The sequence below is a fragment of the Plasmodium coatneyi genome, chromosome 4 (genome assembly GCF_001680005.1).
Source record: "Plasmodium coatneyi strain Hackeri chromosome 4, complete sequence".
NCBI classification, from domain to species: domain Eukaryota; phylum Apicomplexa; class Aconoidasida; order Haemosporida; family Plasmodiidae; genus Plasmodium; species Plasmodium coatneyi.
Genome location: NC_033559.1, coordinates 1,248,237 through 1,273,978, shown reverse-complemented (window position 1 = coordinate 1,273,978; position 25,742 = coordinate 1,248,237). Strand labels below are relative to the sequence as shown.

Genomic DNA, 25,742 nt, shown 5'->3' with positions numbered 1-25,742 from the left:
TGGGTAACCCATGCGCCGCTCCTTTCCAATCAATTTTTCAAACCATTTTTTTAAACCACTTTTTTCAAACAATTTTTTTTTTTTTTTTTTTTCACAATTTTTCCCATGTGCGAATGACTCCGCTCAATCGCGTGTTTGTGCATTTGTTCAAAAACTAAAAAGAAGAATAACGGAAAAAAAAAAAATAAAAATAATTTTATCAAATTAGGGACAGCCTTTCGAATGTCACCAGGGGGTAGCAAAGATTGGCAGTGCGAATGAAGGCATAACCACGCTTAATTACGTTTAATTACGTTTAAGTACGCTTATTTACGCTTCATTACGCTTTATTACGCTTATTTACGCTTAACACCGTTGACCACCTCAGCGGAGGTCGTTGAGGATGGCCTCGATACGCTTGCGTGTCTGGTCGTGCAGACTCTGTATGTGATTTTTCTGCATGTGGTAAATGTCCTTCCCAATTCGATTTCGGACCTTCTCCAGTTTTGTCATCATCTGTTTCCTCACATTTCGCAAGGTCCCCTTGGAGTCCTCAATTTTTTCTTTTATTTTTATCCTAATTTCGTTCTTTAGGTTTTCCGACAGAGGGGGGACAACAGCATACACCGATCTGTCCTTCACGTAGAACTTCAATTCCTTGTATTCCTTCACGAAGTGGTTGTATATGAAGTTCACATAGTAGGGGTCATACGGAGTGATAACAAATAGATTCTCCTTCTTCTTAATATGGCTTATGTGTTTAATTATATGTATCTGGTCGTTTATTTTTATCTTTTCATTTTCAAACATGGTGTTGGATATGCTGTTTAGATTAAATCTGTAGGACTCCTTCTTTATGTAGTTGTAAACGCTTTCCATTTTTTCGGCGCATGTTTTGTTTAGGGCGTTTAGGTCTTCTTCTGTGACGGGTTCCTCCTCCTGTTCGTCTTCATCCTCGGGGGAGGTGTCTTCCATTGAGGGGTCATCTTCCGTGAGGGCGTCCTCTTCCGAGTCCGTATCCCTCTCCAATTCAACATCGTCACCCTGCTCCTCCTCCTCCTTTAAACTAGACTTTATTTTGATATTATTACTCAGGTACAGGTCTGCTGTTTTGTTTTTTCCCCCCGATGTTCCCTTTGCAATGTTTCCTTTTTGGTTTTTCTGAATGTTTTTTTGTTGTCCTGCGTGGGGGTTATAGGTCCCTTTTCCTTTCACCCCATCATCCGGTTCATCGTCGTCTTCATCTTCTTCATCATCCTCATCATCCCCCTCACCCCCCGTAGACGACTTTTGCTTGTTTATAATTTCGCGCACCTGGTGTAACGCCTCTTTGTTTTTTCCCTTCTTCTTCCCATGTGCATAAACTGTGCTGTGATTCTTCCTCTGTGCGTTGCTCCTCTTCGTGAAGTTGTTCATTCGTGAATGGTCGTTAGGGAGACCTTTTTTTGTGCTATCCCCACGAGTTAGAAATGCTTCTAACTTGGGTGTGCGTTTTAAAATGAACCCGTGACAGATCGTATTGGTGGTGATGCTGCAAAGAGGAGCCATAAAGAGCAGGTAACACAGCACCGTCTTCGACAGAGTGCTCCTTTTGGAGAGTGCCATTTTGGAAAACTGTGGAAGTCATCCTACATGTGTTGTTACTTTTCATGGTAGCGTTAATGAGAGGGTGGTTATTTTCCATTTCTGCATACCCTGTTCCAAGCGATGTAGTGATCATGTCACTCTGGTTGAAGCTTCAACGTGCCCTGGTACATGCACATGCCAACGCACTTTCGTTTTGTTGTATCTTTTGAGAACATTTTCGTCTGTCATTGTTCCTACGTTGGGCAGGCAACTCGTATTTACCACTTCCCCGTCGGAATTTAAGAAAGAGAAAAAAAAGGGAGCAGTCAAGCAAGTTTGCCATGGGGAGAATTACCCTCAGGTGAGGAATCCCCCCCACTGGTTAGTTACCCCTTTTTATATTTTCACAATTTTCATTTTTTTTTTTTTTTTTTTTTTTGCGTGAAAATCAGTTAGAAGGAAATGTAAAAGGGTCGTAATTAACCTATTAATGAGATCAGAATGCTGACAGGGGCGCGCAAATGTTTATGTTACATTGGCTATGTGTTGTGTTCCTCGTTTAAATGAAACGACCTCGCCTCTTCGACTTTCGCCAAAAAAAAAAAAAAAAAAAAAAAAAATGTGAAGCGATTTTGCGTGTGTATGTGTGGGCATATGTTTGCTTGTCGAGGAAACCACGTGAAGAAAGAGAACTCCGGGGAGGCGAAGCAGAAGGAACACAATTGGAAGGAAGTGGGGACCTCTCATCCTCCTCCCACTTAGCATTGTTCTTGCAAGGGTCGCAGCACCACAACGGTGGATCACACTGGGATGTATAAACCACAACGAATTATATTTATATTTATTTTATTTTATTTTATTTTTTTAGTTTGCGAATAGAGAAAAGTGTTGACAATAAAAAGGAGAGTCAAATGTTGGAAGCAGCTCAGTGCGTGTCCAAAAGGTGGGTGCCTCTTCGCGTGTGGTGGTGAAATGGAGCAGAGAGGTTTCGAAGTGGCCGACGTGGGGAAAACGGCTGGGTTTCTTTATGTTCATTTTTTCCCTCCTCCAATTTATCTGTTTTGCCCAGTCTCCGTCGGGATTTACACGTTGAGATTATCCCTCAGGGTTGTCATCATTTTTTATTCAGTGCGGGGGGACAACCCTTGGCACACCTCTCAAACTGTTTTTTTTTCCCATTTTCACGAATCGGATTTTTTATTTTTTTCAATAAAGTCTATTGCATCCTGCACGGTGCTTATCTTCAAAGCATCCTGGTCCGAGATTGTTATGTTGAATTTTTCCTCTAGGGCCATGATGAGCTCAACTAAGTCTAGGCTGTCCGCCCCGAGGTCCTGCATTGTCGTGGTGGTGGTGTTCATTTTGATGAGGTGTAGCTATAGCAACAATGGGGGAGAGAAAGTAAAGTTCGTAGATGCACATTCCCACGTCGATACTGCCCAACCGAGTGGACACTAGTTACGAACACACCTTGGTAAAATTGGACTCCATTTGTATTTTTTCCTCCTCCACTGAGAGCTGCTTGGAAATTACTTTCTTGACGTCATCGAATGTGCTTCCCAGGGAATAGGCGTAACCTCTTCTGCGCTCCGTGCCGTTATCATTTTTGGTTTTCCTGTAGTTTAGGCACCCTTTCCGATTGCCCGTGCTTTGGTACAGCCGGTTGTTCCCCGAGTGTCGGAAAGCTGCAAGGGGGGGGAGCAGTCACAGCCATGTGAGGGTACCAGCGATGGTGGGGGAATTTATACTATCCCCCTCTGCAGGTAAAACGAAACATCCACGTAATACTTACCGAACACGCCGCATACGAAAACGAACCAAAGCAATATTGCCTTCATCATAGTTTTGGGGGGGTTGTCTTTGGTTCTTGCTTAATTTTTTTTTTTCTCCTCTTTTGTTAGCTGTACGTCCAGTTGTTCGTCCAGGACGGTCGCCTCGTTTCGGGTTTCTCAACTTTGGTTGTCCTCTTTTTTCAACCGTCTGGCGTACTCCCCACGGGGGCACTCACAAGTGTGTCTGTGTGCGTAAAGTGGACTGCCCACTTGTGAGCATCCCTAATGAGTAGTGACCCACGAAGGATGGAATGGTCGATTCGTATGTTCTGTGAGCAATTGGGAAAAAAAAAAAAAAAAAATGACACAATGTAGAAAGGAATAGAGTAACTCTTCCTAATTTTCCTCCTCAGGGGGGTAGATCCAAATTGGGTGTTACGAACAGTTCGAGTGGTGTGAAGCCGTGTGCGAAATTCGATTCAAATCCGCACCACGGGTCGACGGTTTTTGCCCACTGTTGCAGGCAGCGCGTTTTGGGGAGCAACCTACTCAGTGTGGAGGCAAACCGATCCGTAAAACAGGAAAAGGCAACACCTCTCCGTAGGCATGCAGGTAAAATAACACGGGCATACACATATATGTGGTGTAGGCCTGCTCGTATATTCACACAGAAGTGAGTGTTACTCCCTTGTGTTCCCCCTTGAGTGAGTAGTTCCAATGTGGTTCAACATCCTTTGGTTGTTGTAAACTCTGCTTTGGTTTTTTCTTCCTCTCTTTTCAACATGCAGCGAGTGTTGCCTTCAGTTAACTTCAATTCGATTGAATGTGTTTCTTTTTTTTTTTTTTTTTTCCTCACATTTCCTTGCGGGAAGGCGACTCGGTTTTGTTGTCACCCCCAAGGAAATAATTTAATTGTAGTATGTTCTCTTGTAAGAAAAAAAAAAAAAAAAAATCCTTCCAAGGTGTACACTGGCAAAAGGGATGAATGCACCGCGTGAAAAAATCTACGGCTTCACGAAGTAGATGCCTCGATGGGCACCACGGCAGCGGCAGCGGCAATGAAATAAAAAAAGGTGCTTACAGAGAGCAGAAGAACTGAAGGGAGGAAGCCCCCCCTCGAGCATGAATCAACGCAATGGTACCTGTGCATCCACTTGGCGCAAGTGAGAGGTGCCTTTACGTCTCCTTTTATTATCCATCTGGAGGAACTGAACCGCGTGAAAGTCGAGCAGGCATCACCACAACGACAAGCACTGACAGTACCATTGATACCGCCATGTCCAACAGCGCGCCGCTTAAAAAGCTCTTGTGGGGGAGTTTTTTTTTTTTTTTTTAAATTATCTTTTTAACAGCGGGTGTAGGTCTCTTCCCCGTGGCGTGACGCAAGTGGCTCCACCCAGAACAGATCGTCACGATGAATGCATGTTGAATTACACCTCTTTTAGTGCCTCCCTTTTTCCAGCGCAATAATTATGGAGGCAATATAATATGCATTTCCCAAACGCAGGCTAAATACGAAACGTGAACAACCCTCCGTATCATTATGAACCCACATGTATGTATCTCTTTCGTAGTATACTATCTGCTTTCGATTTTTTTTTTTTTTTTTTTTTTTTTTTTGGAGCAACCCCTTACACACAAATGGCATTTATTATGTGTACACCCACTTTACAATCTCCACCTCAAGGGTGAGTAATGAGGGGGAGAAGAAGAAGAAGACGTCTCCACATCGGGAGGAGCCATACGAATGGGGGTTACATGAAAGGAGGAAAACTTCATTATACAATTTTTTCTTTTGAGGAGAATATGAGGGGGGCGTAATTCTTCTTCCCCCCTTTTTGGCGAACCTTCCTGTGGGTTACTCCCCTATTAATGTCTTTTCACAATAGGGACGTCGCATGGGAAGTGCACACGGGTTGAGCGCCACCATGGTGTTTACCATTAGATAAGTTAATGAAGTGGGCATGTCTTCTTTAACCGTTTTAGCATCTACTTATGAGAACACTATTGTAAGTACAAAAGGAGATGGGCAGATGGGTATACCAGTAATGGTAGCGTTTATGTTATTCTTCATTCGCGGTAAAGATGATCTGGGGGTTACGGCAAGAGGAGGAGGGGTTCGCACTCCAACAACGCTCAAATCAGCCGTTATGGCATTTCCCCAAATGGGGGGCATCATCTTTTGGAGAGCCTAACCCGGAACAGTCACTCCTACCCCCCGTACTATGCACATGTGTAAGAGCATACTTCCCCCACTGTGTGTGCATGTAACAGTGCAGAAGGGATGACCATTTTCCACCTGTGGATGGTATACCTTTTTAATGTCCATTTGGAAAACAAAATAGGCCACATGCATGCGCCGTCTGGAGAGCGTCCGCAAATGGGAAAAAAAAAAAAAAAAAAAAAAAAAAAAAAAAATCACGTAAAGTTAAGCTAAACCAAAGCTATGCCAACTGTCCAATCAGAGCAACTTCCATTCCCCCAAGTATATGCTCATTCCTTGCACAGTGGAATTTTTCCGAATAGGCAGGTGACACATCACGTGAGGAGGAAGTCTCACTTTCGTAATGGGACTCGCAAATGAGATTGGAACAGCGGCAAGAAAAGGTGGAAAAAAAAAAAAAAAAAAAAAAAAAAAAAAAAAAAAAAAAAAAAAATACATGTATACATTTGCATTATATACACGTGTGAATGTTCCAATACACTATGCCCAGCGCAGCAGTACAGCTACGCCTACGTCGGTCATCATACAAATGGATGTCACCGCACCTGCGCTTTGAATGGATGATTGTTTTTGCGCAGGAATGGGAATGGGAGGGGGCGAAACCCAATTCGAAACGCTGCAAAATAAACGTGCATTTTGCTTATTCATTTTTGGAAATGAAATAGATACCCCTCACAGGAGTGGCGCCTTGCAAGAAATTGTAACAAAGGGGTGGGGATGCCTTGAAGAGAGGCGTAGGGAGAGAGAGTCTTTACTCTTCACGTCCCATCATTCCTTTTCGTGAGTGTGCCTCTGTTGGGTTATGCACGTATGGGCGTAGGCGCGTTTATCCACGCGCAAGCCGTGTAATAAGAGCGGGTGTGCCAGAATCAAGGCAAGCCTCTCTTGCATGGCATCTCTTGTGCATCTATTGCCCATCCTTTGCGGCGTCCTTTGGGGGGTGTCAAGCAAATCAGCAGGTGAAGTACCACCAGACCCAAGCGTTAGCCCGCACCTTCAACGTTGCCGCTGCGAACAGAACGAAGAATCCTCCCCGATATCGTTCTGCTAGCGTGATAGCTGCATCCCCCTACGTAAAAGCGGGTGCACATAATAAATTGTATGCCGCGTTGTTAGCGTTAGGTGAGGGTCCGCCTTGAGCGAAACACCTCCTAGGATGATGGATCGCAAAGGGGCAGAACCTCAAGCAGGGGAAAAGGAAAAACGCATCCAGGAAGAAATCCCAGTCAATAGTGATACGGCCAATGGCAACGACCGCACGGGGCAGACCCCCACCGGACGTAGGCGGCAATGGAAGGGAAGAAGAAACCGCATCAGATCCCCATCCACCTGCCCATCAGTAAACTCATGCGACTCAGCCCAAAGTGACTACTCCTGCCAGTACCTAAACGCAGACAGCTATGAAAAAAACGTGAGCCTATGTAGGAAGTGCCTTTTTACCTACTTCGAATTCAACAACGTAGCGAATGTTATTTATATGAGACACGGAGCTAGGACACCCAAAAAGAAGATACAGAATGTGTGGCCGTTCAAAGAAGGAAAGGGAGATCTTACATTCCTGGGGTTTCAGCAATCTGTAAGAATTGGAAAGTACCTCAGGAAATATTACTATAGCATGAGGAAGTTGAACTCCATTTATAATGGCGGGGAGAGTGCGTCGAATATGTCGACTGATGAGACGAACAGGATGGGGAAATCCACCCCTTGGGATAAACGCAATCAGCATAAACTGAAGGAGCACATGGGAAGAAGAGGAAAAAATTTTAAGGAAACAATAAAATTATTGGTGAGTAAAAAGTCCACCTGTGATGATCCCTGCAGGATATTACACAAGAGAGTGGCGCACAAAATGAGGTGGACTCCATTCTACCAGGATGGAAAGAGGAAGGAACCCACCGTTCAGCGTGTCCGCACAAACGTGTGTGCAAATTATTGTATGAATAAGAAAAGGAAAAGGAGGAAACGGAAAAAAAAAAAAAATGAGAAAGTTATTAATGTGGATCATTCGATGGGGAACGAAGTGCCCAGTGAAGCTGCTCTTCGATGTATGCACCCTCTCGATGGAGGCGCACCAATTGGATGTCTAAATAAAGACGCCATTGATTATGCACAGAGGGAAAAGGACAAAGTTTGCTCCACCTGCGAAGCGAATTACCTGCAGAAACAACTCAAAAGAAGGATCAACATAGAGAAGCAAAAGCGCAAGTACGACAGAATCGTGAAGACCATAAATAATTATTTGTGTGTAAAAACGACCAGCAGTGAGAGGTGCAAATTAACGGCGTATGCCATCATGTGTGGGATCCTAGGAATTACAGAAAAAATGTTTTTTTTTTTTTTTTCTATTATCCTTGGGTAATGAAGACTATGATTTGTTGGACGGAGATATGATTAGTGGAAGTGGGATGCTCAGTGATCACTTCCGCTCGGTGAGCGGCAAACGGGAGGACCGACTCCACCCCCTATCCATCCCACAGAAGCACCTCCCAAATAGTAACAGCATCCTTGAAAGGAGGAAGAGTTCGCTCCATGCAGGGGGTAACTTTTTCTCGCAGCAAAAGGATTCTTCGGTAGACACACATGTGGCGGTAAGACCCGATCCGGGCACCCACTTACTACCAGGGTGCCATCCTTTAGGGTGTCTACAAGGGGGTAGTTACCACCATGTCAATTCTGCACCGATTTTTCCCAATCCGATTTGCAATTTTACTGAGAAGAATTGTGAAGGGCACGTCCACACGGGTGAACACCAGCAGCTGAGGGAAGTTGCTCAGAATTGCATCACTCATTCAGGTGAAAGTGGCAGCCCCGATCGGGTGCGATACCATTCCCATTGGATAGGAAGCAATCCACGAGGGGAAGAAACGCCCAACGGTGGGAAGTGCCCCCAAAATTTTTACTCACTTTTTGTAAACCCCCCCACATGCCAATGGGTTTCCTCCATGGAGGCATTCACCGATGGGGGGAACACAGGAGGGTTTGATAGATGTGAAAAAATGGGCGCAAAAATGGACCTTAAAATGGGCGTAAAAATGGATGAAGCGAAGTTACTCCTTGGTGTAACCAGCAACCGTGGTGTGGACGCCCCAATTGTGGAAAAGAAACCGGAGGATGAATCTTACAATAATCGTCCAAACGGTCGTAATGAATCATCGAACAGAGGAAGGGACGCACCCACTGGAGACGGTGCTAACTGGAAGGCAGAGAACGCTCAAAGCTATAGTGACAGCGTGAACCCAAGTTGGGGCGTCCTTAAAAGGAGCCTTGCGAAGGGAGCAGCTCGAAAGGGAACAGACAAGTTCCGCCCGAGCAGTACCCTAATCCATAATGTGAAAACTTTTTTCGAGTTTGTCCTAAGTGGAAGATACAATTCAGAACTTTTTTACGACAAGATAATGAAGGCCAAAGGTCGGAATGAAAGGAAGTTGGAAAAGTCATGCATTTTTTTTATATTCGAATGTTACATGAGGTATGTGCTGAGCGGTTGTCCCGGTTACGGGGGTCGCTTGGGGGACATTCCCAGGATGACTCACACCGACCGTGATGGTGGGATCTCTTCAGGGCATCCTCATGAAGGGTGCTTCGTATCCCCCCCATGCATGGCCAATTCGACGCCCCACCGGATCTACCCCCGCAACTACCGTAGGAACCTGCTCTCCTACCTGCGTAACATCTACGTTCTCTGTTCTGTGGTGAACGTAGCTGAGCGTAACTCACTCATGCTGAAGACGCTGAAGTCGAATAACCACTACATAAAGAGGTTAAAGAATCTCATTTTCTACAACTCAAATGTTTACAAGTTACTGAATGATTACTACAAAGAAGAAGTTTCCATAGTTTATCAGATCACCAAGTGGAACAGCCGAACTTATCTGAACAGGTCCGAACTGTTGCTAAGCGAACCGTGGGCGAACATTACACAAAGCGACGTTACAGAGGACGAGTCGAATTTAAAAAACAGAATTGTAAAAATATTAAAAAAACACAACTCAGCTGTGTATAAAATTAAAAAAAAACTAAACAGGTCTATCATTTTGAAAGACCTGAGGAAGCTGAACTACTACTCAGTGGGTGTCTCCCCGAGGAATGCGTCCACCTGTGAACAGAGAAAGTTGCTGCAAGAAAAAATTAGAAGCATGAGGAACCACTTATTGTTTTATAGGAAGAGGAAAAATATTAAAATTATTAAACAGTTTATTAGTTCATACCATTCGTATGTGTATCACAATGTGCGTCTTGTATTAGACATGCGGAAGGCTTACAGAAACGTGGAAGTTGAGTGTGGCTCCTCCAGTGGGAGTGTGCTTGGAGTGGCCACCCCTGAAGTGGGAAAGAAGGAACCCCCTACCGGAGGGGAAAGTCACACTAGAAAGGAACGTGCATTCCGTGAGGTAATAGATCCTTCCAGATGGTATTATAGTATGCAAAAGGGAGGAGCACAAGATGGGGCAGAGAAGTGGCCCCACCTGGGAATGTCAAAGGGATCTCTTGACCTGTGTGAACCAACACCTGATGATCCGTCTAATGATTCGCCAGACGACCCACCAGATGGTCCGCCAGATGACCCCCCTGACAACCCGCGTAGTGCCAAAAGGACCGATGAAACCGCTGAAAAAAAGGAAAAAAACAAAGAGAAGAATTTTTACAAAAAAATTTACGAGTGCTACAAACACATGTGCACGCTCGAGTATAACAACAAGTACCTGTCATGGCTCTGCAGTGGAATGTCCTTAATGGACGTGGTTATAAATTTCCTCATAAGCGTCAGAGTATATGAAAATTTCAACAGGGAATTAGCAGCAACAGCCTGGGGGGGAGGGAAGAAATTATTCATTCCGAAAATTATAGTCTACCTAACGCACCAGTCATCCATTCTGTCATTCCAGTCGTGTGTGGGGGTTAAGAGGAGCTCCATGAAGATTCCTCCCTTCGGGGGGTTCCTCTCACTGGAGCTGGTGCACATAAGGAAGAAGGGGGGGGACAAGCACAGGCAGACGTCTTCCAAGGTGATCAGCCAAGTCACTACCAAGGTGAACGCGGCACAACAAATGGATAGTAAAACGAAAGGGCACCTGGAACAGTTGTGTGGTACCCACCCATTGGGTGATCTCCCCCTTAGCAACTCGCCCGATGAACCAACCTCGCCAAGACAAAACCTACCAGTGACAGGCGAAACGAGAAGTGCAGACAGACATAACGTCCAAACGTTTATTCGAGAAAATGACACGGCCAGCATATTCTGTTGTAAGGAGGACTGCGTGTGGAAGGTCAAACGTAGCCAACGCAACGCAGATGGGAACAGCGCTGATAGAACCTTCCGTACCACGACCATGCAGACGAGGAAAAAAGGCGCACGCGAAGACAAATACGAGAGCTACCTGCCCAAGTGCACCAACAAAATTCAGAATTTTAAAAATTTATTCAACGTCCTATGTTACAGAGACAGCAACGTAGGCAGCAACATCGAAACATTGATTCAGTTGTATAATGTGTGCCTCAGTGACAACTGTTCGTATGTGGGAAACACAGAACTGAAGGGCGGACAGGAGGGACAGGGTAGAAGGAGGAGACACTTTTATGGCTACTTTGTGAAATTCACGTTTAATCATTACTTTCCACTTAAGCTGAAGAGGAAGAAGTGTATAAAGAAGTGCAGGCGGGGAGGAAGGGAGGAAACGGGACAACTAAATGGGTCAGTGAAGGAGGAACATCAAGGGGAGGAAGAAATCCATTCAAAAGTGGATACAGAGGAGGGAAAAAAAAGCAAGGATCGCCATACAAATTGGGAAGAGAGAAAGGAAAATCCACCTGGAGAGGTAACCAACATGAAAAGAAAAAAACTACCTCCCCCCAAGGGGAAAGTTCTTCCCTCTGTAGTAGGGAGGAAAGAAAAACGGTTCGATACAAAAGGGGAGAAACCTAATTTAGAGACGCGAAAGTGTAGGAAAGAAACTTACCGAAGGGGTGAATTCCCCATGAAGAACACACACAACGCGGGAACAGATCACCAGAGTGATGACAGTCGAAAGGGAAAAAAACAACTCAGGAGAAACAAAATAATGCAACGACTTAACATGAACAGCTTCACCTTTGAGTCCAAGCATGACAAGTACATGCACTACGTATACAATAGCAGTGACCTCAAGTATGGGAAAATCTACAGCAAGCTTAACAAAGAGAGCGATTCTAAATTTAGCACAAAGAAAAGTGTAGACATAAATAACAGGTTAATGGAGAGGAGTAGGGTTAAGTTAAACGGAGGGGGTAGCTCATTCTCCAGTGAAGAAAGTACACACGACGAATTGGAGTTGCGGAATTGGAAGTTCAAGTCCCTTGGTAGGGGTGAAGACGCAGGGGAGTACCAGGTGAATAGTGTGAACTGCCCTATGAATGACCACCTCTACCATTTAAGGACCAACGAAGTGGATGTATCCCAACAGAACTGCACACCCATGGGGTACAGTATCAAACTGTCCAAAAGGGGAATGTCCTCTAAACTGTTAAAAAATTGCATAATGGACGAAACGGAAAAGAGGAAAAGGAAGAAAATGCAAAAAATGCAGAAGACTAAACCAGGCTTTAATAGAAAGAAGGACGAAAGTGATAAGAGGAATTACCAAAATGAAAACATCATTTGTCTGGACTGCTTGATTAGCTACTTGAGGCAGATGCTCAGGGTGTATGGGAACCCCGAGATGTTGTGAGGGGGTCGCCAATCGCGCAGTCGAAGAATAGCCGATGCACTGCTGAACGGGGATTTTTCGTAGTGCCATCCGGTTTGGGGGATTCTAAACAACCCAGCTGGTTCAGTTGGTGGTCAAGCGGGGTGGAGGGAAGAAAAAAAAACCAAGGGGATAACACCTCCCCCTTTTTCCCCCTCAAAAAAAAAAAAAAAAAAAAAAAAAAAATATGCACATACGCACCAATGTGCATACATCAACAAACGCATGTAGACAAATGACTGTGCCGCTTCGGCCGGATGACCAGGTCCACCTTGTAGAGGAGCACCTCCTCTTCGTTGTAAATGTCATAGTTTGGAAATTCCTTCCGCAGGTAAGTCTCCAAAAATTTGTAAATGCTCTGATGGGTGGAGGAGGACCGCACTGCTGAACTGACACCCAGGTGAGCGAATTCGCTAAGAATGAAATGGCTGTAAAACTGTTGCAAGAACTTTAAGGGGAATGTCCCAATATTTACATGCGGGTACTTACCCAGGTGCAGGAGGCTGAGGAGCAAAAAGACGTTTCGCTTGTCCAGATTGGTTGGGGGGGGAGAGTAGCACTGATCATTTTTACTACTCCGTGTAGACGTATTCGTGGAACGTACAACTTCTTTAGGGAAGAACATTTGAAGGAGTTCACAAACCCAACGTGCGGCCTTCTGACCACCCCTTCTCTGATGCTGGATGGGTAGATAATCCAGGATGGAGACGAAGTTGAGGAGGTACGTCGAAATGTTTGACGTGTATAGAGCTTGTCTGGGTAGTTGCTGAAAGTGCTCATAGAGGATGTGTCTCGGTTGCATGGAGGTGTCGTCTTCCCCACGTGGGTGGCAATGACCCAAGCGTAGAAATGCCTCATCCAGAGCATTTAAATAGTCCAGAAACACCACACTGTTAAAGAACCGAATCTGCAGCTCTAGCTTTATGGTCCCTCGTTGGGAAAACATGACGGAGACACACCTTTCGGAAAGTACACGCATCAAGTCGATGTGTCTCAGTTTCGCATTTTTCAAAGAAAGAAACACTTGAATAATATTACTGAGGGATAATCTCATGTGGTCGTTGCGTTTCTGACGTTTTAGTTCCTCAGTGTATAGTGCATCCAAGAGGCAGTTAAGCTGCTGGAGCAGTTTCTTGCCCATGTCCTGCTCGTTGTAGGGGATCATTTTGTCTTCCCCCGAGTGGACGGTTATGCTCCCTTGATTGTTCAGATGGGAGGCACCATCCGACTTAACATCGTTGTGGGAAGGCGTAGGTAATAGACGGTGAGAGGAACCGATGGAATCGCCCCTAATTTTTACTTGTTCTTTTTTTTCCCCCCACGAATTTGCAACAGTGTGGCAAGTTAAGTTACATTTTGCCCCGCATATATCGAACCCATCGTTTGAAAACTTATTAATCGTGTAGTAAAAGCTAGCCATGTGGTAAACTAGTCTGGCCAGCTCACTTTCACTTAACTGTTCCATTGTGCATAGAAAATTGTTGAAGTGGGCCAACAGGAAGAGGTTAAATTGGGGGGTTATCTCTCCAAAGCATGGGTACTTATCTAGATACACGTGCAGAATCTCCTTAAAAAAGGTGAAATTTTCACGGTACTGATTGTCACGCAGGATGAGATCGCATGACGTGTTTATGATGGATAAGAGTGGGGAGTCTACACTAACCTGCGAAGACGAATCGTGTGTGCATATACTAAGTAAGTTGCCCTCAGAAATTTCCTCCAGAATCCGCTTCAACACCAAGAAGACATACTTCATTTGGAGGAACCCACCACGTGTCCTCAAAAAAGAGTCATATAGCAAGTAAGCATTATGGTCCACAATTTTATGCTTCAGTAGAGACGACATAATGGAAAAGAAATCTTCCTCCGTTAGCTTCCCCTTTTGTAACTGCATGAGTTGCGTTAACCGGTTGAGTAAAGTATCCTTTATGCGTTCCCCATTTGGGTAATTTGGGGAGATATGTTCATATGCCAGGAAGTACACTCTGAGGGGGTACATTTTGTGCGGGCCTCTTATGAGGGGTGTTGTCTGGTTAAACCAGGTGGGTGCATTGGCCAAGTTGGGTACCCTGGGGAAGAAAACTACACGAGTAACTTTATCTGCCAGTTGGGTAACCATTCTATCGACCTGATATAGACTGCCCCTACTAGCGGTTTCTCTGTGAAAAAGCAACGTATCATCGTGTTGGGTATGGTCTTCACTGTGGGTGTAGGTGCAATCACCACAAACCTTCTTCGCCTCACGAAACCTTTTCAAAAAGTGCAGAAATAGAATGATCTCTGCTTCGTTCTGGAACAGGTTGGAGGAGCCCTCCTCCAGGTGGTTGAGGCATGCGTGCAGGAGGGGGACATTCAGTTGACCACCTCGATGAGACAACTCTACATTCATCAATATTAACATGTGGTGGTTGGATACATTTGCTTCTTCGTTTAGAATTTGCTTCCCAATTTCTTGCAAAAGTTTTAAAATGCACCCTTTCAGCATTTCGTTGTTGGTGAAGGGAAGGTAAATTTTGCTGATTTTGTCCAGGTAGCTAAGAACTATTATGAGTTTTTCCGTGGGTAGCCTTTTCTCTTCTCTGCTTGGAAATATCAGACAGTTAGTTACCTCCCCAAGGAGGTGCAACAACGCTTTAGGCGCATTCAGTAGTTCTTCTCCTTCCCTCGAGTGGGACATCCCGCAGGGGGGATCTCTTCCCACCTCTACTTCCTGCATTTGAGAGGAGCAACTCCTAAAAGAAGTCATATCAGAATAGGCTGCCACCTGGTGGTTGATTCCCCTAACAAGATTGATGAGCATATTTTCGTGCAGCATGGGGTAGTACGTAAGCACAATCCTGTAGCAGCTGTTCAGTATTGTCATAATCGACCAACGGAGGGTGGAGCAATTTTTTACTTCGCTGAGGAGGACTGCCACGTTAACGTAGATCGTTGCAATGCTGTTGAGCTCGTTCTGCGTGGGGACAGCGCTCCAATGAGAGTAACATTTTTCTTTCCCAATCAGGTAGGGAGAAGCACCTTGAGTGAACCTTCCCAAAAGGCTCATGGCGCTTTTGAAGAGCTGCATTAGACACCGTTCCACGTCCTCCGAAAAGGAAAACTTGGAAGAGAGGAAATTTTTCACCTTTAAAATTTTCAAAATATTAATTATATGTGAGTATGCCCACAGGTTTGGTACAAAGGGTGGATATGCGTTTTTCTTTGCTTCGTTCATGTGGGCACATGGGGGTTCCCCCCCTTCTTTGGTTACTACCCCCACTTTATCGTTCCACTGCCTTATCACAGCGTGCAGTATGTCGTAGTTCACTTTCCTTTGCAGGAGGAGCTTCCGCCTGTTCCCCTTCTGTTTATCAAAAATGTTCATGCTAGAGGATAAGAAGGATAGTGCCAATTTAGCGCTTATGTCTACTTGGGTAACTTTATTAGCGAGTAGCGAAATAGTGTGTAGAACCTTCTCCGAGGTGTACATCGGGTGGTTGCTCAGAAAAACAACGTAACTGTTGAGGTGCCCGAAGGTGACTTCATCCCTCTGATTAGGATCACCACATGGATTACTTCGTTTGAGAGGGCATTGGGTTAGTCCCCCATTTGGAGGGGTCCCCAACTGGAGTGTTGCTCTGTCAGGAGGGTTCCTCCCCTCCCCGGGGTGACAACAATCCTCAGTGTGAATGCCCTTCTTGACGAATGCACCCCCTTCATGGTCCCCACGAAAAGAATCAAGATTTACCCCTCTTCTTAAATAGTAAAAATTGTTAAAGTGGGAAAAGAAGTGAAAATAAAAAATATTCTGAACTAACTCTTTAGTGCATTCACTTGGATTCACCTTATGCATATACTTAGACAAACCGCGAAGCAACTCACTGACGTTACTTAAGTGATAGTACTTTAAGTGTAGATTGGCATTGTGGTGGATGTAGTGGAAGATGGTTGGGTGAAGGTCGTTGCATATGCTTCCCTTGGAAATGCTCAAATGGTATTTCTTCCTTATTAACAGAGTGTGGAAGGCAATTAAAACTTTCTTATTTATGTATACGTCTTTGTTTTTCGGGTTTTCGTTAATTACAGAGAGAATTTGAAACACCGTGTCGTTTAGGGTGCCCTGCGTGTTTCTTCGCATGAGGTGTTCTATCTTGTTCTTCACTGCTTCTGTCTCGGTGGACCTGCCATGCTGTGAATGAGAAACGGGGGGAGAAGACACCTTCTTCGGGGGGTAATCGATAACGCCATTCCCATTGCTACGGATGAGGGTTGTTATCCCGTAAGGTTCATCGAGTTTTTCCTCTTTTGCTTCCCCTTTCACCCATTCGCGCAATGTTGAAAGGTAAACATAATTGTTCCCCAGGTGGACACTGCTCCTTTTGTTTATTGTTCTCTTGGACCTTTGAATCTTAAGGGGGCACCCCACGTGGCGCCCCAGCGAGCGCAGGATTTTCATTAAAGTAAAAGTAGGGGCGATGGCATGGGTGAAAAAATAAGCGAATGGATGCGTTTCCAGGGCATTCACTCGTCCTCATGGGGTCGTAACAAGCACAGATCGTCGCACCGGTATAATATAATCAGAGGTGAACTCACTAAAGCAGACCTGCAAATGGGCCCACTTCGCTACATGTATGGCACGGGGGTTGGTGCGCTCTTCTGCCCCCTACCATCCCCTCACAGGGGAACCTCTTTGCCTATCAACAACGCCGTGGACGTTTTCTACAAATTAGGCACCATCCGGAAAAAGGAGAAAATATCTCCGGAACGACTGAATTGGGCTACCCAGCGTGGTTAACCTTTTTTTTTTTTTAACTGTTGTTGGTGCTTACTTGGTGGGAAAAAAAACATCACGCAAAAAAGCGCTACAAAAAAAAAAAAAAAATATAGCAAACCGTGACCGTGGCAAATTGAAAAGAACCAATTTGTTAACCTCTTTTTTTTTTTTTTTTTTTTTTTTTTTTTTGTAGCGCTTTTTTATTCGATAATGCGCGCCCACTCGGGAGCATTAAAAAGAGAAAAAAGAGTTCGCTACGAAAAGAATTTTACTATATGATAGTTGTGCCCGTCTGAATTTATCCACGTTTTCCGCGTGAATAACTATGCCGCAATGCGTATGCAGCGTGGATGGGCGCACGTAGTCGTCTGTGCCCATCTGAACTGTGGGTAGGCAAACTGGTAAGTGGTACAAACGATCCAGGCCAACCAAACAGCAGGGTAAAAGTTTCAAAGGAAGCTGCCCCAACTGGGTTACTTCTCCACGGAGGGAGGTAACCATCTACACGACGGTAGGAGCGCTCCTTCTACTCGGGACAGTTAACTCCGGTCAGGCCCACTACTCGGTCTGCTCCATTTGCTCCAATCACCACAGTTATTGCTGTCATTGCAGTCATTTCAGTCATTTCAGTCATTGCAGTCATTGCAGTCATTGCAGTTACTCCTGTTTGCCGCCCCCGCAATGGCGACGGAGGAAGCGGCCCAGAACAAGCGCGAGGGGGGGAACAGAAAGTACAGGAAGGAGAAACCATGGGACAATGAAAACATAGACCATTGGAAAGTGGAAAAGTTCACCAGGGAAGACAACAAGCACCACTTCCTCGAAGAGTCCAGCTTCAAAGTGCTCTTCCCCAAGTACAGAGAAAAGTATCTCCAACAATTCAGCACAGACATAAAAAATGTATTAAATAATCACTTCATAAAATTTGAAATAAATTTAATTGAAGGTTACATGTGTGTAAAAACAACAAAAAAAACATTCGACCCTTATATTATAATAAAGGCAAGGGATATGATTTCTCTGCTTTCGAGAAGTGTCCCCTTTACTCATGCCAAACGAGTGCTCGACGATGAAACGTTTTGCGATATCATAAAAATTAGCACCTATGTGAGGAACAGAAATAAGTTTATTAAACGCAGACAGAGGTTGCTAGGAAGCAATGGGACCACATTAAAAGCCCTGGAAATTTTAACCAACTGTTATATATGCGTCCACGGGAAAACGGTCAGCGTCATTGGCTACTTCAAGGCACTCAAGGTGGTGAGGAGGATTATCGTGGACTGCATGAAAAACATCCACCCAGTTTATCACATTAAAGAATTGATTGCCAAAAGGGAACTGCAAAAAAATGAAGAATTTAAAAACGAAAACTGGGAGAAATTTCTCCCCAATTTTAAAAAGCGAAATGTACAGAGGAAAAAAATAAAACAAAAGTTGGAGAAGAAGAAGGGCGCCAAGAAGGAGGAGAAGTCCGTCTTCCCGCCGGATCAGCTGCCTCGAAAAATTGACATCCAAATGGAGACGGGTGAGTACTTCATGCGTCGTACCCGGGGCGAAGCGGCGGCAAAGGCGGAGTAAAAATGTGGCAAGTCAAACGGGAGGTTGCAAAATATTTGTGACTGACGTAGAAGAACGCCCCACGCGGAACGTCCTCCCAACGAGGCAACCGCGTAATTAACCACGTACCTGCATAATGCACACTTTTAGTAGCGACTGCTTCAACAGTGAGGGTGTCCAATATAAGGTAACACCACCCTCATGGGGAAAGCACACCATATTGAGGGGGAATATTTTTCCCTTTTTGTCCTTTTTTTTTGCTCTTTTTTTTCCCTTCCTGGACTTCAAATTTTGGCGACGTCGCCGCAAATGCTAATCAGCGCGTAGGCGTGAGACCGCTCCTCGCGCATGAAAAAGTTGGTGATCTTAAAGGAACAGATCAAGTTAGCCCCGATGGCCTTAATATGAGACTTGGCAATAAATAAAATATCTGAAATTATACTCTGGTAAAAAACATCAAACTGTTTTAGGTTCACATTTTCTTTTACTATGTGTAGAGAAATAATGCCAAAGTATTTTTTTACAATAACATTTGGAAGGACGTTTAGTGGGGTTATTATAATAGAGGAGAATTTCTGATCCGTGAAGGAATCAAACAAATGCTTCCTATTCTCAAGGATGATGTAATTTTTAAGATCGTTAAAAAGGAACAACGTGTCAGATAAGTTGTACTTATCGGATGAGTGCTTCGTCTTTTTTGTTGTCTTTTTTAGGAACAAACTGAGTTTATTTCTTTTGTACCCTTGCGTTTCCTTCTCTTCATTTCGCTGTGTTACGGTATCCTTCGAATGAGTTGTCCCCGTTACGCCTTTCCCCGTAACACCCTTCCCCGTATTTCCTTTCCCTGTCCCACTTCTCCCCATTGCCTTCGACTTGCTGCCATTCCCCCTATGAGAGAAGAACAAGCGAAGGTTGAACAATTTACCTGCCAACGCGTGAAGTATTCCTTTTTTCTTTTTCTGCCCACCAAGGGACTTATCACCCTGATTATGGTTCCTCCTCTTCATCACGCCCAACTTGTTCTTCCCATTCGTCCGGGGAAACAATTCAAGGGAGTTAAAAAATAGCTGCCACTTCTCTAAATAGTAATTTTCCAAATAGTTGAAAAAATGCTTCAGCAGATTCTCCTGCATCAATCGGTTCATGCTTTTCAACTCCAGATTTATCGAATTGTTATTTTTTATCTTCACCAAATGACCAGTTAGCATAATTTCCAGGACGTCCACAGATATAAACGCGAAATGATACTTAATGCTGTATATGCAACAGGGAGACATTTTATTTGCAAATATATAAAATATGAGGACGTTGTAAAGGTCGTTAAATGCTTTGTTGATTTTCTCGTAGACCACATCTACCTGTTCATTGTTTTCGCTGAACAGATTTATCCTCTTAATCAGGTAGAGGTAACTTTTTGAGAGATTATTCAGGTATGTGTGTTTTCCTTTATTTTTGTTTTTTTTTTCTGTTTTTTTTTTCGTTCTTTTTTTCCTCCTCTCCTCTTCATCCGTTAGGGTTCTGCTGTGGTTGGGGGGGTTGTTGTCCCCTGGAGGGGTTACAACTTTATCCATAGGGACCTCCCCATGGTCGTTCCTACGTTGATTCGCAACCAGGTCGATGCCCCTCTCGGAGGGACGCTCACTAATCTGATCGCTCCACTGATCGCTGAACAGTTCGTCTCGTTCTTTTAGCAGAAGGGGCCCCACCAAATTTGCCTCCCTTCGCTCATTGGATTCACTTCCCTTGGAGTAGCTTTGCCTTTCCCCACTTGTGATGCTCTTCCTGATGGAGTCCATTAGGAAGTTGTTCGTGGTGCCCCTGGGTGAGCTCTTCCCCTCAATGGAGGAAGTCGATTGGTTTGCTTTGCCATGGTTTGCGTCTATCTTATTTGCTTCCTCCCAACTTGACGTTGCCTTATTTTCTCCTGTTCGACCATCCGGCTGATCGTAAAACGTTTCGAACCTTATGCTGGGGAGGAGGTCCAGTGTGCACATGTAGAAAAAGTATTTGGGGTTGTTATGAGCTCCTCCTTTTCTAAATTCACATTCGAAAGGAAAGCTGTTTTCGCTTCTATCCAGCGCGAAGGAGCGGTTGCACGTTCTCATTAAATGTGAACGAGATGCTGGAAAGAAGGTTCGAGGGGATTTCTTCTCCTCAGTCGATTTGGTCATGCTGATTGGAGTGTCGTAAGGACTATGGTCTTGTTTAACATTCGAGAGGGACTCCCTGTCGGTTCGACTTCGTCTGTCCATTTGGCTTCTGACATCGCTGTGGGGGTCACTACTTCTCTTTTCCTCATTCTCATGTGATAGGGGATCTCTCGTTAATTCCTTCCTCTCTTTCGATTGGAATGATTCCATTATTTTTAAATTGTTCCAGTTGGGTACTTCCTCCTTTGGGGGTGACTCCTTCTCTTCTTGGTAGATCCTCTGGAGGTTCTTTCCACTCTGGTTTTCACCCTTCGGAGGAGTGCCCCTCGGAGGGAGGGCGCCACTGTCATACCTCTTATTGACCAGATAGTTGTTGACGTCTAGGTTGAAAATATAGTTGTACAAAGCAATGCTGTCTTCGTAAATATTAAGTAGGGTAATATTGTCTAGATGATCTTCCACCTCGTAAATGTATCCTTTATTTTTGACCCTTTTGGCTTTTTTTTTCTCCTTTTTTTTTTTAATTCTCTTCCTTTCTTTGATTCCTAATTGGGTATATTCCATCCCGTTGTCTCTCTTAAGGTGATCACTTTCGTTTGGGTAATTCAGTAGTTCCTCTTCCTCCTTTAAGTAAATTTCTCTCAGTCTGAAGTAGTTATTGCATTTTATTCTATCACCTGCGGATTGATCATCCCCGTTTGAGTTCCTCTTAGTGGATTCTACGCTTAGCTGCTCAGAGAAGGCTTGCTCTATCATATCCTGCACGCTCAAATTCATGAGCTTATTTTTGTAAGTCTGCAAAGGGTCCAGTCTGCCATCCGTATCGTGTACCATGTCCCCTTGTATGAATACTGGAGATAGGAGACTTTTGTTTCTACAAAAAAAGGACCGATAATTTAAATTATCGTAAATGATCTTTAACTCCCTTGCGCTGATGCTCTTGTTCCGGATGTAGAAATTATCCTTGTAGTTTGACTTGATGAGAAATTTGTTTTCCGAATATGTGCCATACATGCACATGCCCGTCCCGCAACAGTAACCGAACAGGTAGTTCTGGTTAAAGCATAACTTCAAGTTGTAGTCGAAGATGCTGTTGAATCCGTTCACCAGAAGCTTGCATATGATTTGCTTGTGCAGGTTCAGCTCCAGGAAGGGGAAAATCTCGCTTATCTGCAGGGAGGTGGGGAGCAAAGGAAGGAGAGGACAGTTTGCCCGAATGGGGTTACGCAAGGTCCATCCCCCATGAGCAGGTGCCCTGGTGGGGCCTTTTTCTCACCTCTGAGGCCAGGTGCTCTCCGTAGTGCTTCTTCAGGGGGTACACAACGAAGGCGGAGATGAGGAAGCCGCTTCGGGGAGGGGAGGAAAAAGTTAGTGAAGCGGGCGAATCGGATGGATTGGACAGAGCAGACGGATCAGACGAATATGAACTGCCATGTGATCGCCTCGTTGTGCACCCCGAACGGGTCAAGGTGGTCCGCCACGAAAGGCCTACTTCCCAATGACGGCCAGATTTTGTGGAACACTCGCAGACGAAATGAGAATCTTCGGCACCGGGGCTTCATTACACACTCTGTTTTGGGAAAAAACGACGCAGCAAAAGGGGGGTGTGAAATGAAGGAAACAAAATAAGTGTTCAAGTAACTTAAGACGTTTCCACAGTTATTACGTGTCGTCGATTAGTGTTACCCACCTGCAAAAGACCGTGTTCCTCTCTATGTCATCCGATGCGTAGTGCAAATAAACACAACTAGAATTTCTGTGCGCATTTAAGGACCCACCCTTAAGCGAGTGGTGCCTATGCCTTTCACTGTTCGCATAAGAAACGATTTTATCGTCTTGGAAAAAGGAGGACATCACACTTATGGCCGTGCCGTAGCAGAACAGAATGATCACGTCGTTGTAAATATACGTGTCTTCTTTGTAACCTGCAAAAGAAAAAATGAAGGGGTAGGGAAGACATTCATTCTGAGGTAGCACCAAACGGAGATAGCACCAAATGGAGATAGCACCAAACGGAGATAGCACCAAATGGAGATAGCACCAAACGGAGATAGCACCAAATGGAGATAGCACCAAACGGAGATAGCACCAAATGGAGATAGCACCAAACGGAGATAGCACCAAATGGAGATAGCACCAAACGGAGGTAGCACTGTGGCGTTATCGTTTGTGCTGCGTGTACTGATGTATGTCGGCCAGGACACAATCGCGGATGGGGGGAAACATTTCCCGACATGTGCATTATCCTTCCACATGAGTGATCATTGTATGTGTTACCCAAAATGACGTTGCAAGATAAAAACGTTGCATTCGATTTGATCTACGGGGGGAGGGAGGGAAAGACACGTTTGTTCATTTGCTTTGCTTTGCTTTGATTTGATTTTTTTTTTTTTTTTTTTTCCCGCTCCGCCGTTACTTCGTCCCTTATCTCGAGGAGCCATTCGTCTCGGTGCTGCTCCGTCAACCGTTGGTGCAAAACCTTCACGGACTTGGCGGCAACAAGTCCTCCTACGGGGGGGAAGTGCATATGCACGTGTGTGTGTGTAAGCGTGTGTACCCTTCACGCACGTCAACATAGTTGCCTTTGTAAGCGTGCCCCCCTTGGAGAAAACCTACCATATGTGTATTTCACACCGTTTGGAAGCGAGTCGATGGTGAGCAAAATCACATCCACAAAGTTGAAGGTTGAGTTAGGGAGAGTGCTGTCCCTCTTGTGCAATTTCATGTCCTTATTTTTTTCCACGCTGTTTTGCCGCAGCTCATTGTTGCGCAGAATATTTTTTATGATTCTGTTTCCCCCGGGGGTGGCGTAGTTGGGGTCGTTCAGGTTCTTCACCCCTAGCTTCACGACAGTTCCTATAATGCGAATACAAATTCTGTGCGGCAAAGGGGTGGAGAATGCATCGGATGTAACAGTGTTGCCGTGGAGGTGAAGTATAAACAGGGGAGTAACTACATAACGGTAACGACGTGCCAAGAATGGGGACTTACTTGTTTGTCGTGCCTCCCTCCAAGTTCAAATGTTCCTGATAACCGATAATGGCGTTCCCACCCAACAGTTTAGCCTGTCCGAGGGGAAAGAGTGAGACACCCCTGATTAGCATATAACTGAAGGGGAGGTTTCATACAGCTGCATGCACATAGGTGTGACGTTCAAAAGGGAAAGCACTATCCATGGGTACCTTTTTTCCAATAATTTTCCTCGTCTCCATGAAGGAGTTCTGTATGACGTCACATCTTGCCTCATTCGAGTTTCTGCCATTGGGGCGAGGAGACGGTTAGCATGGATGAAGAAAGGGGGCAGCTTAAATGGAAAAAGACCCCGTTTGGAAGTTGTCTCTTTTACCATTTTTTTCTCACACACCTGTTGGATCTTATCAAGTCCTTCCAGTCATACTCGGGATCGTTTACAATCTTAAGTTCGTGCTGCCAGGAAAAAGGGAAGAAATATTTCCATTGTCCGATTGTTCCTCCCGCTGGACGTAAGCTAACACATGCATGAACCCACATTCGGAATTCTCCAACAGTCAATTTGTATACACATTTACACGCACAAAGGACAGTGTGACTGCCCTTATCTTACAGCGAAGTTTATAATTTGTTCGATGTAGTAGGGGGAGTTTTTCGGAAAGGACGTCGTGCCTAGGAGGAGGACATCTAAAGTAGAAAAGGGGGGGAAAAAACCGACTGGGACGTGACTTCGAAGAGTTAGGTGGGGAACCAAGTGAACCCTCTCACGAATGCCGCCCTTACCTGCGCTGTTATCATTGTAAGGATTTTTTTCCTCAAAGAATTCCCATTTTATGGTACAGTATAGTTCGCCTATGATTGGAGCGATCCATAGGGCAAGGGGGAAAGAGGACGCAAACGCATATGGTTGTCGTGGAAGGGTTATGTGTGGAGGAGCACACCCACACGGCAGTGCCTGTGTCGATATATATGTGAATTTCTTCTCGTGGGCGATGAACGCGGGGGAACCTTTAAGTCCGGCCAGGGAGTCATACAGGGGAAACCATCCCTCCAACTTCAAATTGTCGTGGAAGTAGAAGAAGCTGAAGTCTATTTGGATGTACCCGCTGTTTATGTTTTCCACGTCGTCAATCTGTGAATAGAGCGGGGGAGTAACAATTTAAGGCGTCACCAACAGGAGGATCACTGGTAGAGGTACCTCTGCTTGGGATGCCACTACCTGTGACACTACTCATGGTGAAACTTTGTTTTCCCTCTTTTCATCTCCATTTGTTGCCTATCCCCCCTCCTTACCGTTATCTTCAGTGGACAGGTCTGCAACTCCGAGTCGTCAGCGATTTCCAGCCGGAAGGATAAGTTCAGGTCATCTGTGTGTCTGTTAATATCTGCGAGGAGGAGGATGGAATGCCATCAACATGTGTAATGCGTGCTGGTCTGCACATATATTTTTGTCCATTAAAGAATGATAGCAGAAATGGACTTATGATTTTTCTCGCTAACTAAATTTCGTCCTTTGTTTTGTTTCGCCCAATGTCACCTACGAATAATGTGCATAAAAAAAAAGAGACAATAGGTATAGACGTAGGGGTTGATTTGACCGTTCCGGTGATCTGCTTAGTGCGGCTGCTAATTCTCCACCCCTGGTCACACCCACCTCGACATATTTAAGAGAATCCACTTCTGATTTTTCAAAGGCGTTGAAGTCCCGTATGCCCGATATTCTGACCTTCAGAATGCACGGCATTTTGCACTGTGTATAGTGGTGAAGAGGCGAAGCCGCAATTTTGCTACCACCACAAGGGAGCAATCACAGGGGATTACACAAAAACGGGGAGCGGCTTCCCCAGCTAAGCGAGCTTCTCCCGGGGGGATTCCTCCCCAAGAGAGACAAACAAAAAAGTGAACAAAACAGTTGCTGCGAAATAGCCGCAAAGTTGGGGTGTGCAAATTCCAGATGAAACAACAAAGGAGCATGTCCTCCCAAGAGAGGGACAAGCAGAAGGGCTCGTTTTTACGGCAACAAGCACGCCATCTCCCCCCTAATGTGAC

At 44.9% G+C, this 25,742-nt stretch overlaps 6 protein-coding genes across 6 annotated transcripts; 2 read left to right on the top strand and 4 right to left on the bottom strand.

The window, feature by feature from the left end:
* Positions 1-363: 363 nt before the first annotated feature.
* On the bottom strand, positions 364-1,584 carry PCOAH_00008670 (Uncharacterized protein; the record flags this gene model as incomplete). Its single annotated transcript, XM_020057676.1, has 1 exon — positions 364-1,584. The coding sequence occupies one exon, from the start codon at positions 1,582-1,584 to the stop codon at positions 364-366; it is 1,221 nt and encodes a 406-aa protein (XP_019913331.1).
* A 1,142-nt stretch (positions 1,585-2,726) lies between these two features.
* PCOAH_00008660 (Acyl carrier protein) lies at positions 2,727-3,383 on the bottom strand (the record flags this gene model as incomplete). Its single annotated transcript, XM_020057675.1, has 3 exons — positions 2,727-2,921; positions 3,016-3,230; positions 3,338-3,383. 3 exons carry the CDS (start codon positions 3,381-3,383, stop codon positions 2,727-2,729), a joined length of 456 nt encoding a protein of 151 aa, XP_019913226.1.
* A 3,314-nt stretch (positions 3,384-6,697) lies between these two features.
* PCOAH_00008650 (Uncharacterized protein) lies at positions 6,698-12,245 on the top strand (the record flags this gene model as incomplete). The annotated part of the gene is made up of 2 exons (XM_020057674.1): positions 6,698-7,802; positions 7,906-12,245. The coding sequence occupies 2 exons, from the start codon at positions 6,698-6,700 to the stop codon at positions 12,243-12,245; spliced, it is 5,445 nt and encodes a 1,814-aa protein (XP_019913168.1).
* A 232-nt stretch (positions 12,246-12,477) lies between these two features.
* PCOAH_00008640 (Uncharacterized protein) lies at positions 12,478-16,698 on the bottom strand (the record flags this gene model as incomplete). The annotated part of the gene is made up of 1 exon (XM_020057673.1): positions 12,478-16,698. The coding sequence occupies one exon, from the start codon at positions 16,696-16,698 to the stop codon at positions 12,478-12,480; it is 4,221 nt and encodes a 1,406-aa protein (XP_019913073.1).
* Positions 16,699-17,697: 999 nt separating this feature from the next.
* On the top strand, positions 17,698-18,594 carry PCOAH_00008630 (KRR1 small subunit processome component; the record flags this gene model as incomplete). The annotated part of the gene is made up of 1 exon (XM_020057672.1): positions 17,698-18,594. The coding sequence occupies one exon, from the start codon at positions 17,698-17,700 to the stop codon at positions 18,592-18,594; it is 897 nt and encodes a 298-aa protein (XP_019913016.1).
* Positions 18,595-18,857: 263 nt separating this feature from the next.
* Positions 18,858-25,437, bottom strand: PCOAH_00008620 (Uncharacterized protein; the record flags this gene model as incomplete). The annotated part of the gene is made up of 16 exons (XM_020057671.1): positions 18,858-21,893; positions 22,000-22,069; positions 22,216-22,293; positions 22,414-22,648; positions 23,001-23,043; positions 23,140-23,231; positions 23,340-23,599; positions 23,715-23,788; positions 23,906-23,978; positions 24,088-24,149; positions 24,307-24,380; positions 24,477-24,545; positions 24,702-24,825; positions 24,987-25,078; positions 25,194-25,230; positions 25,348-25,437. The coding sequence occupies 16 exons, from the start codon at positions 25,435-25,437 to the stop codon at positions 18,858-18,860; spliced, it is 4,509 nt and encodes a 1,502-aa protein (XP_019913269.1).
* Positions 25,438-25,742: the final 305 nt, after the last annotated feature.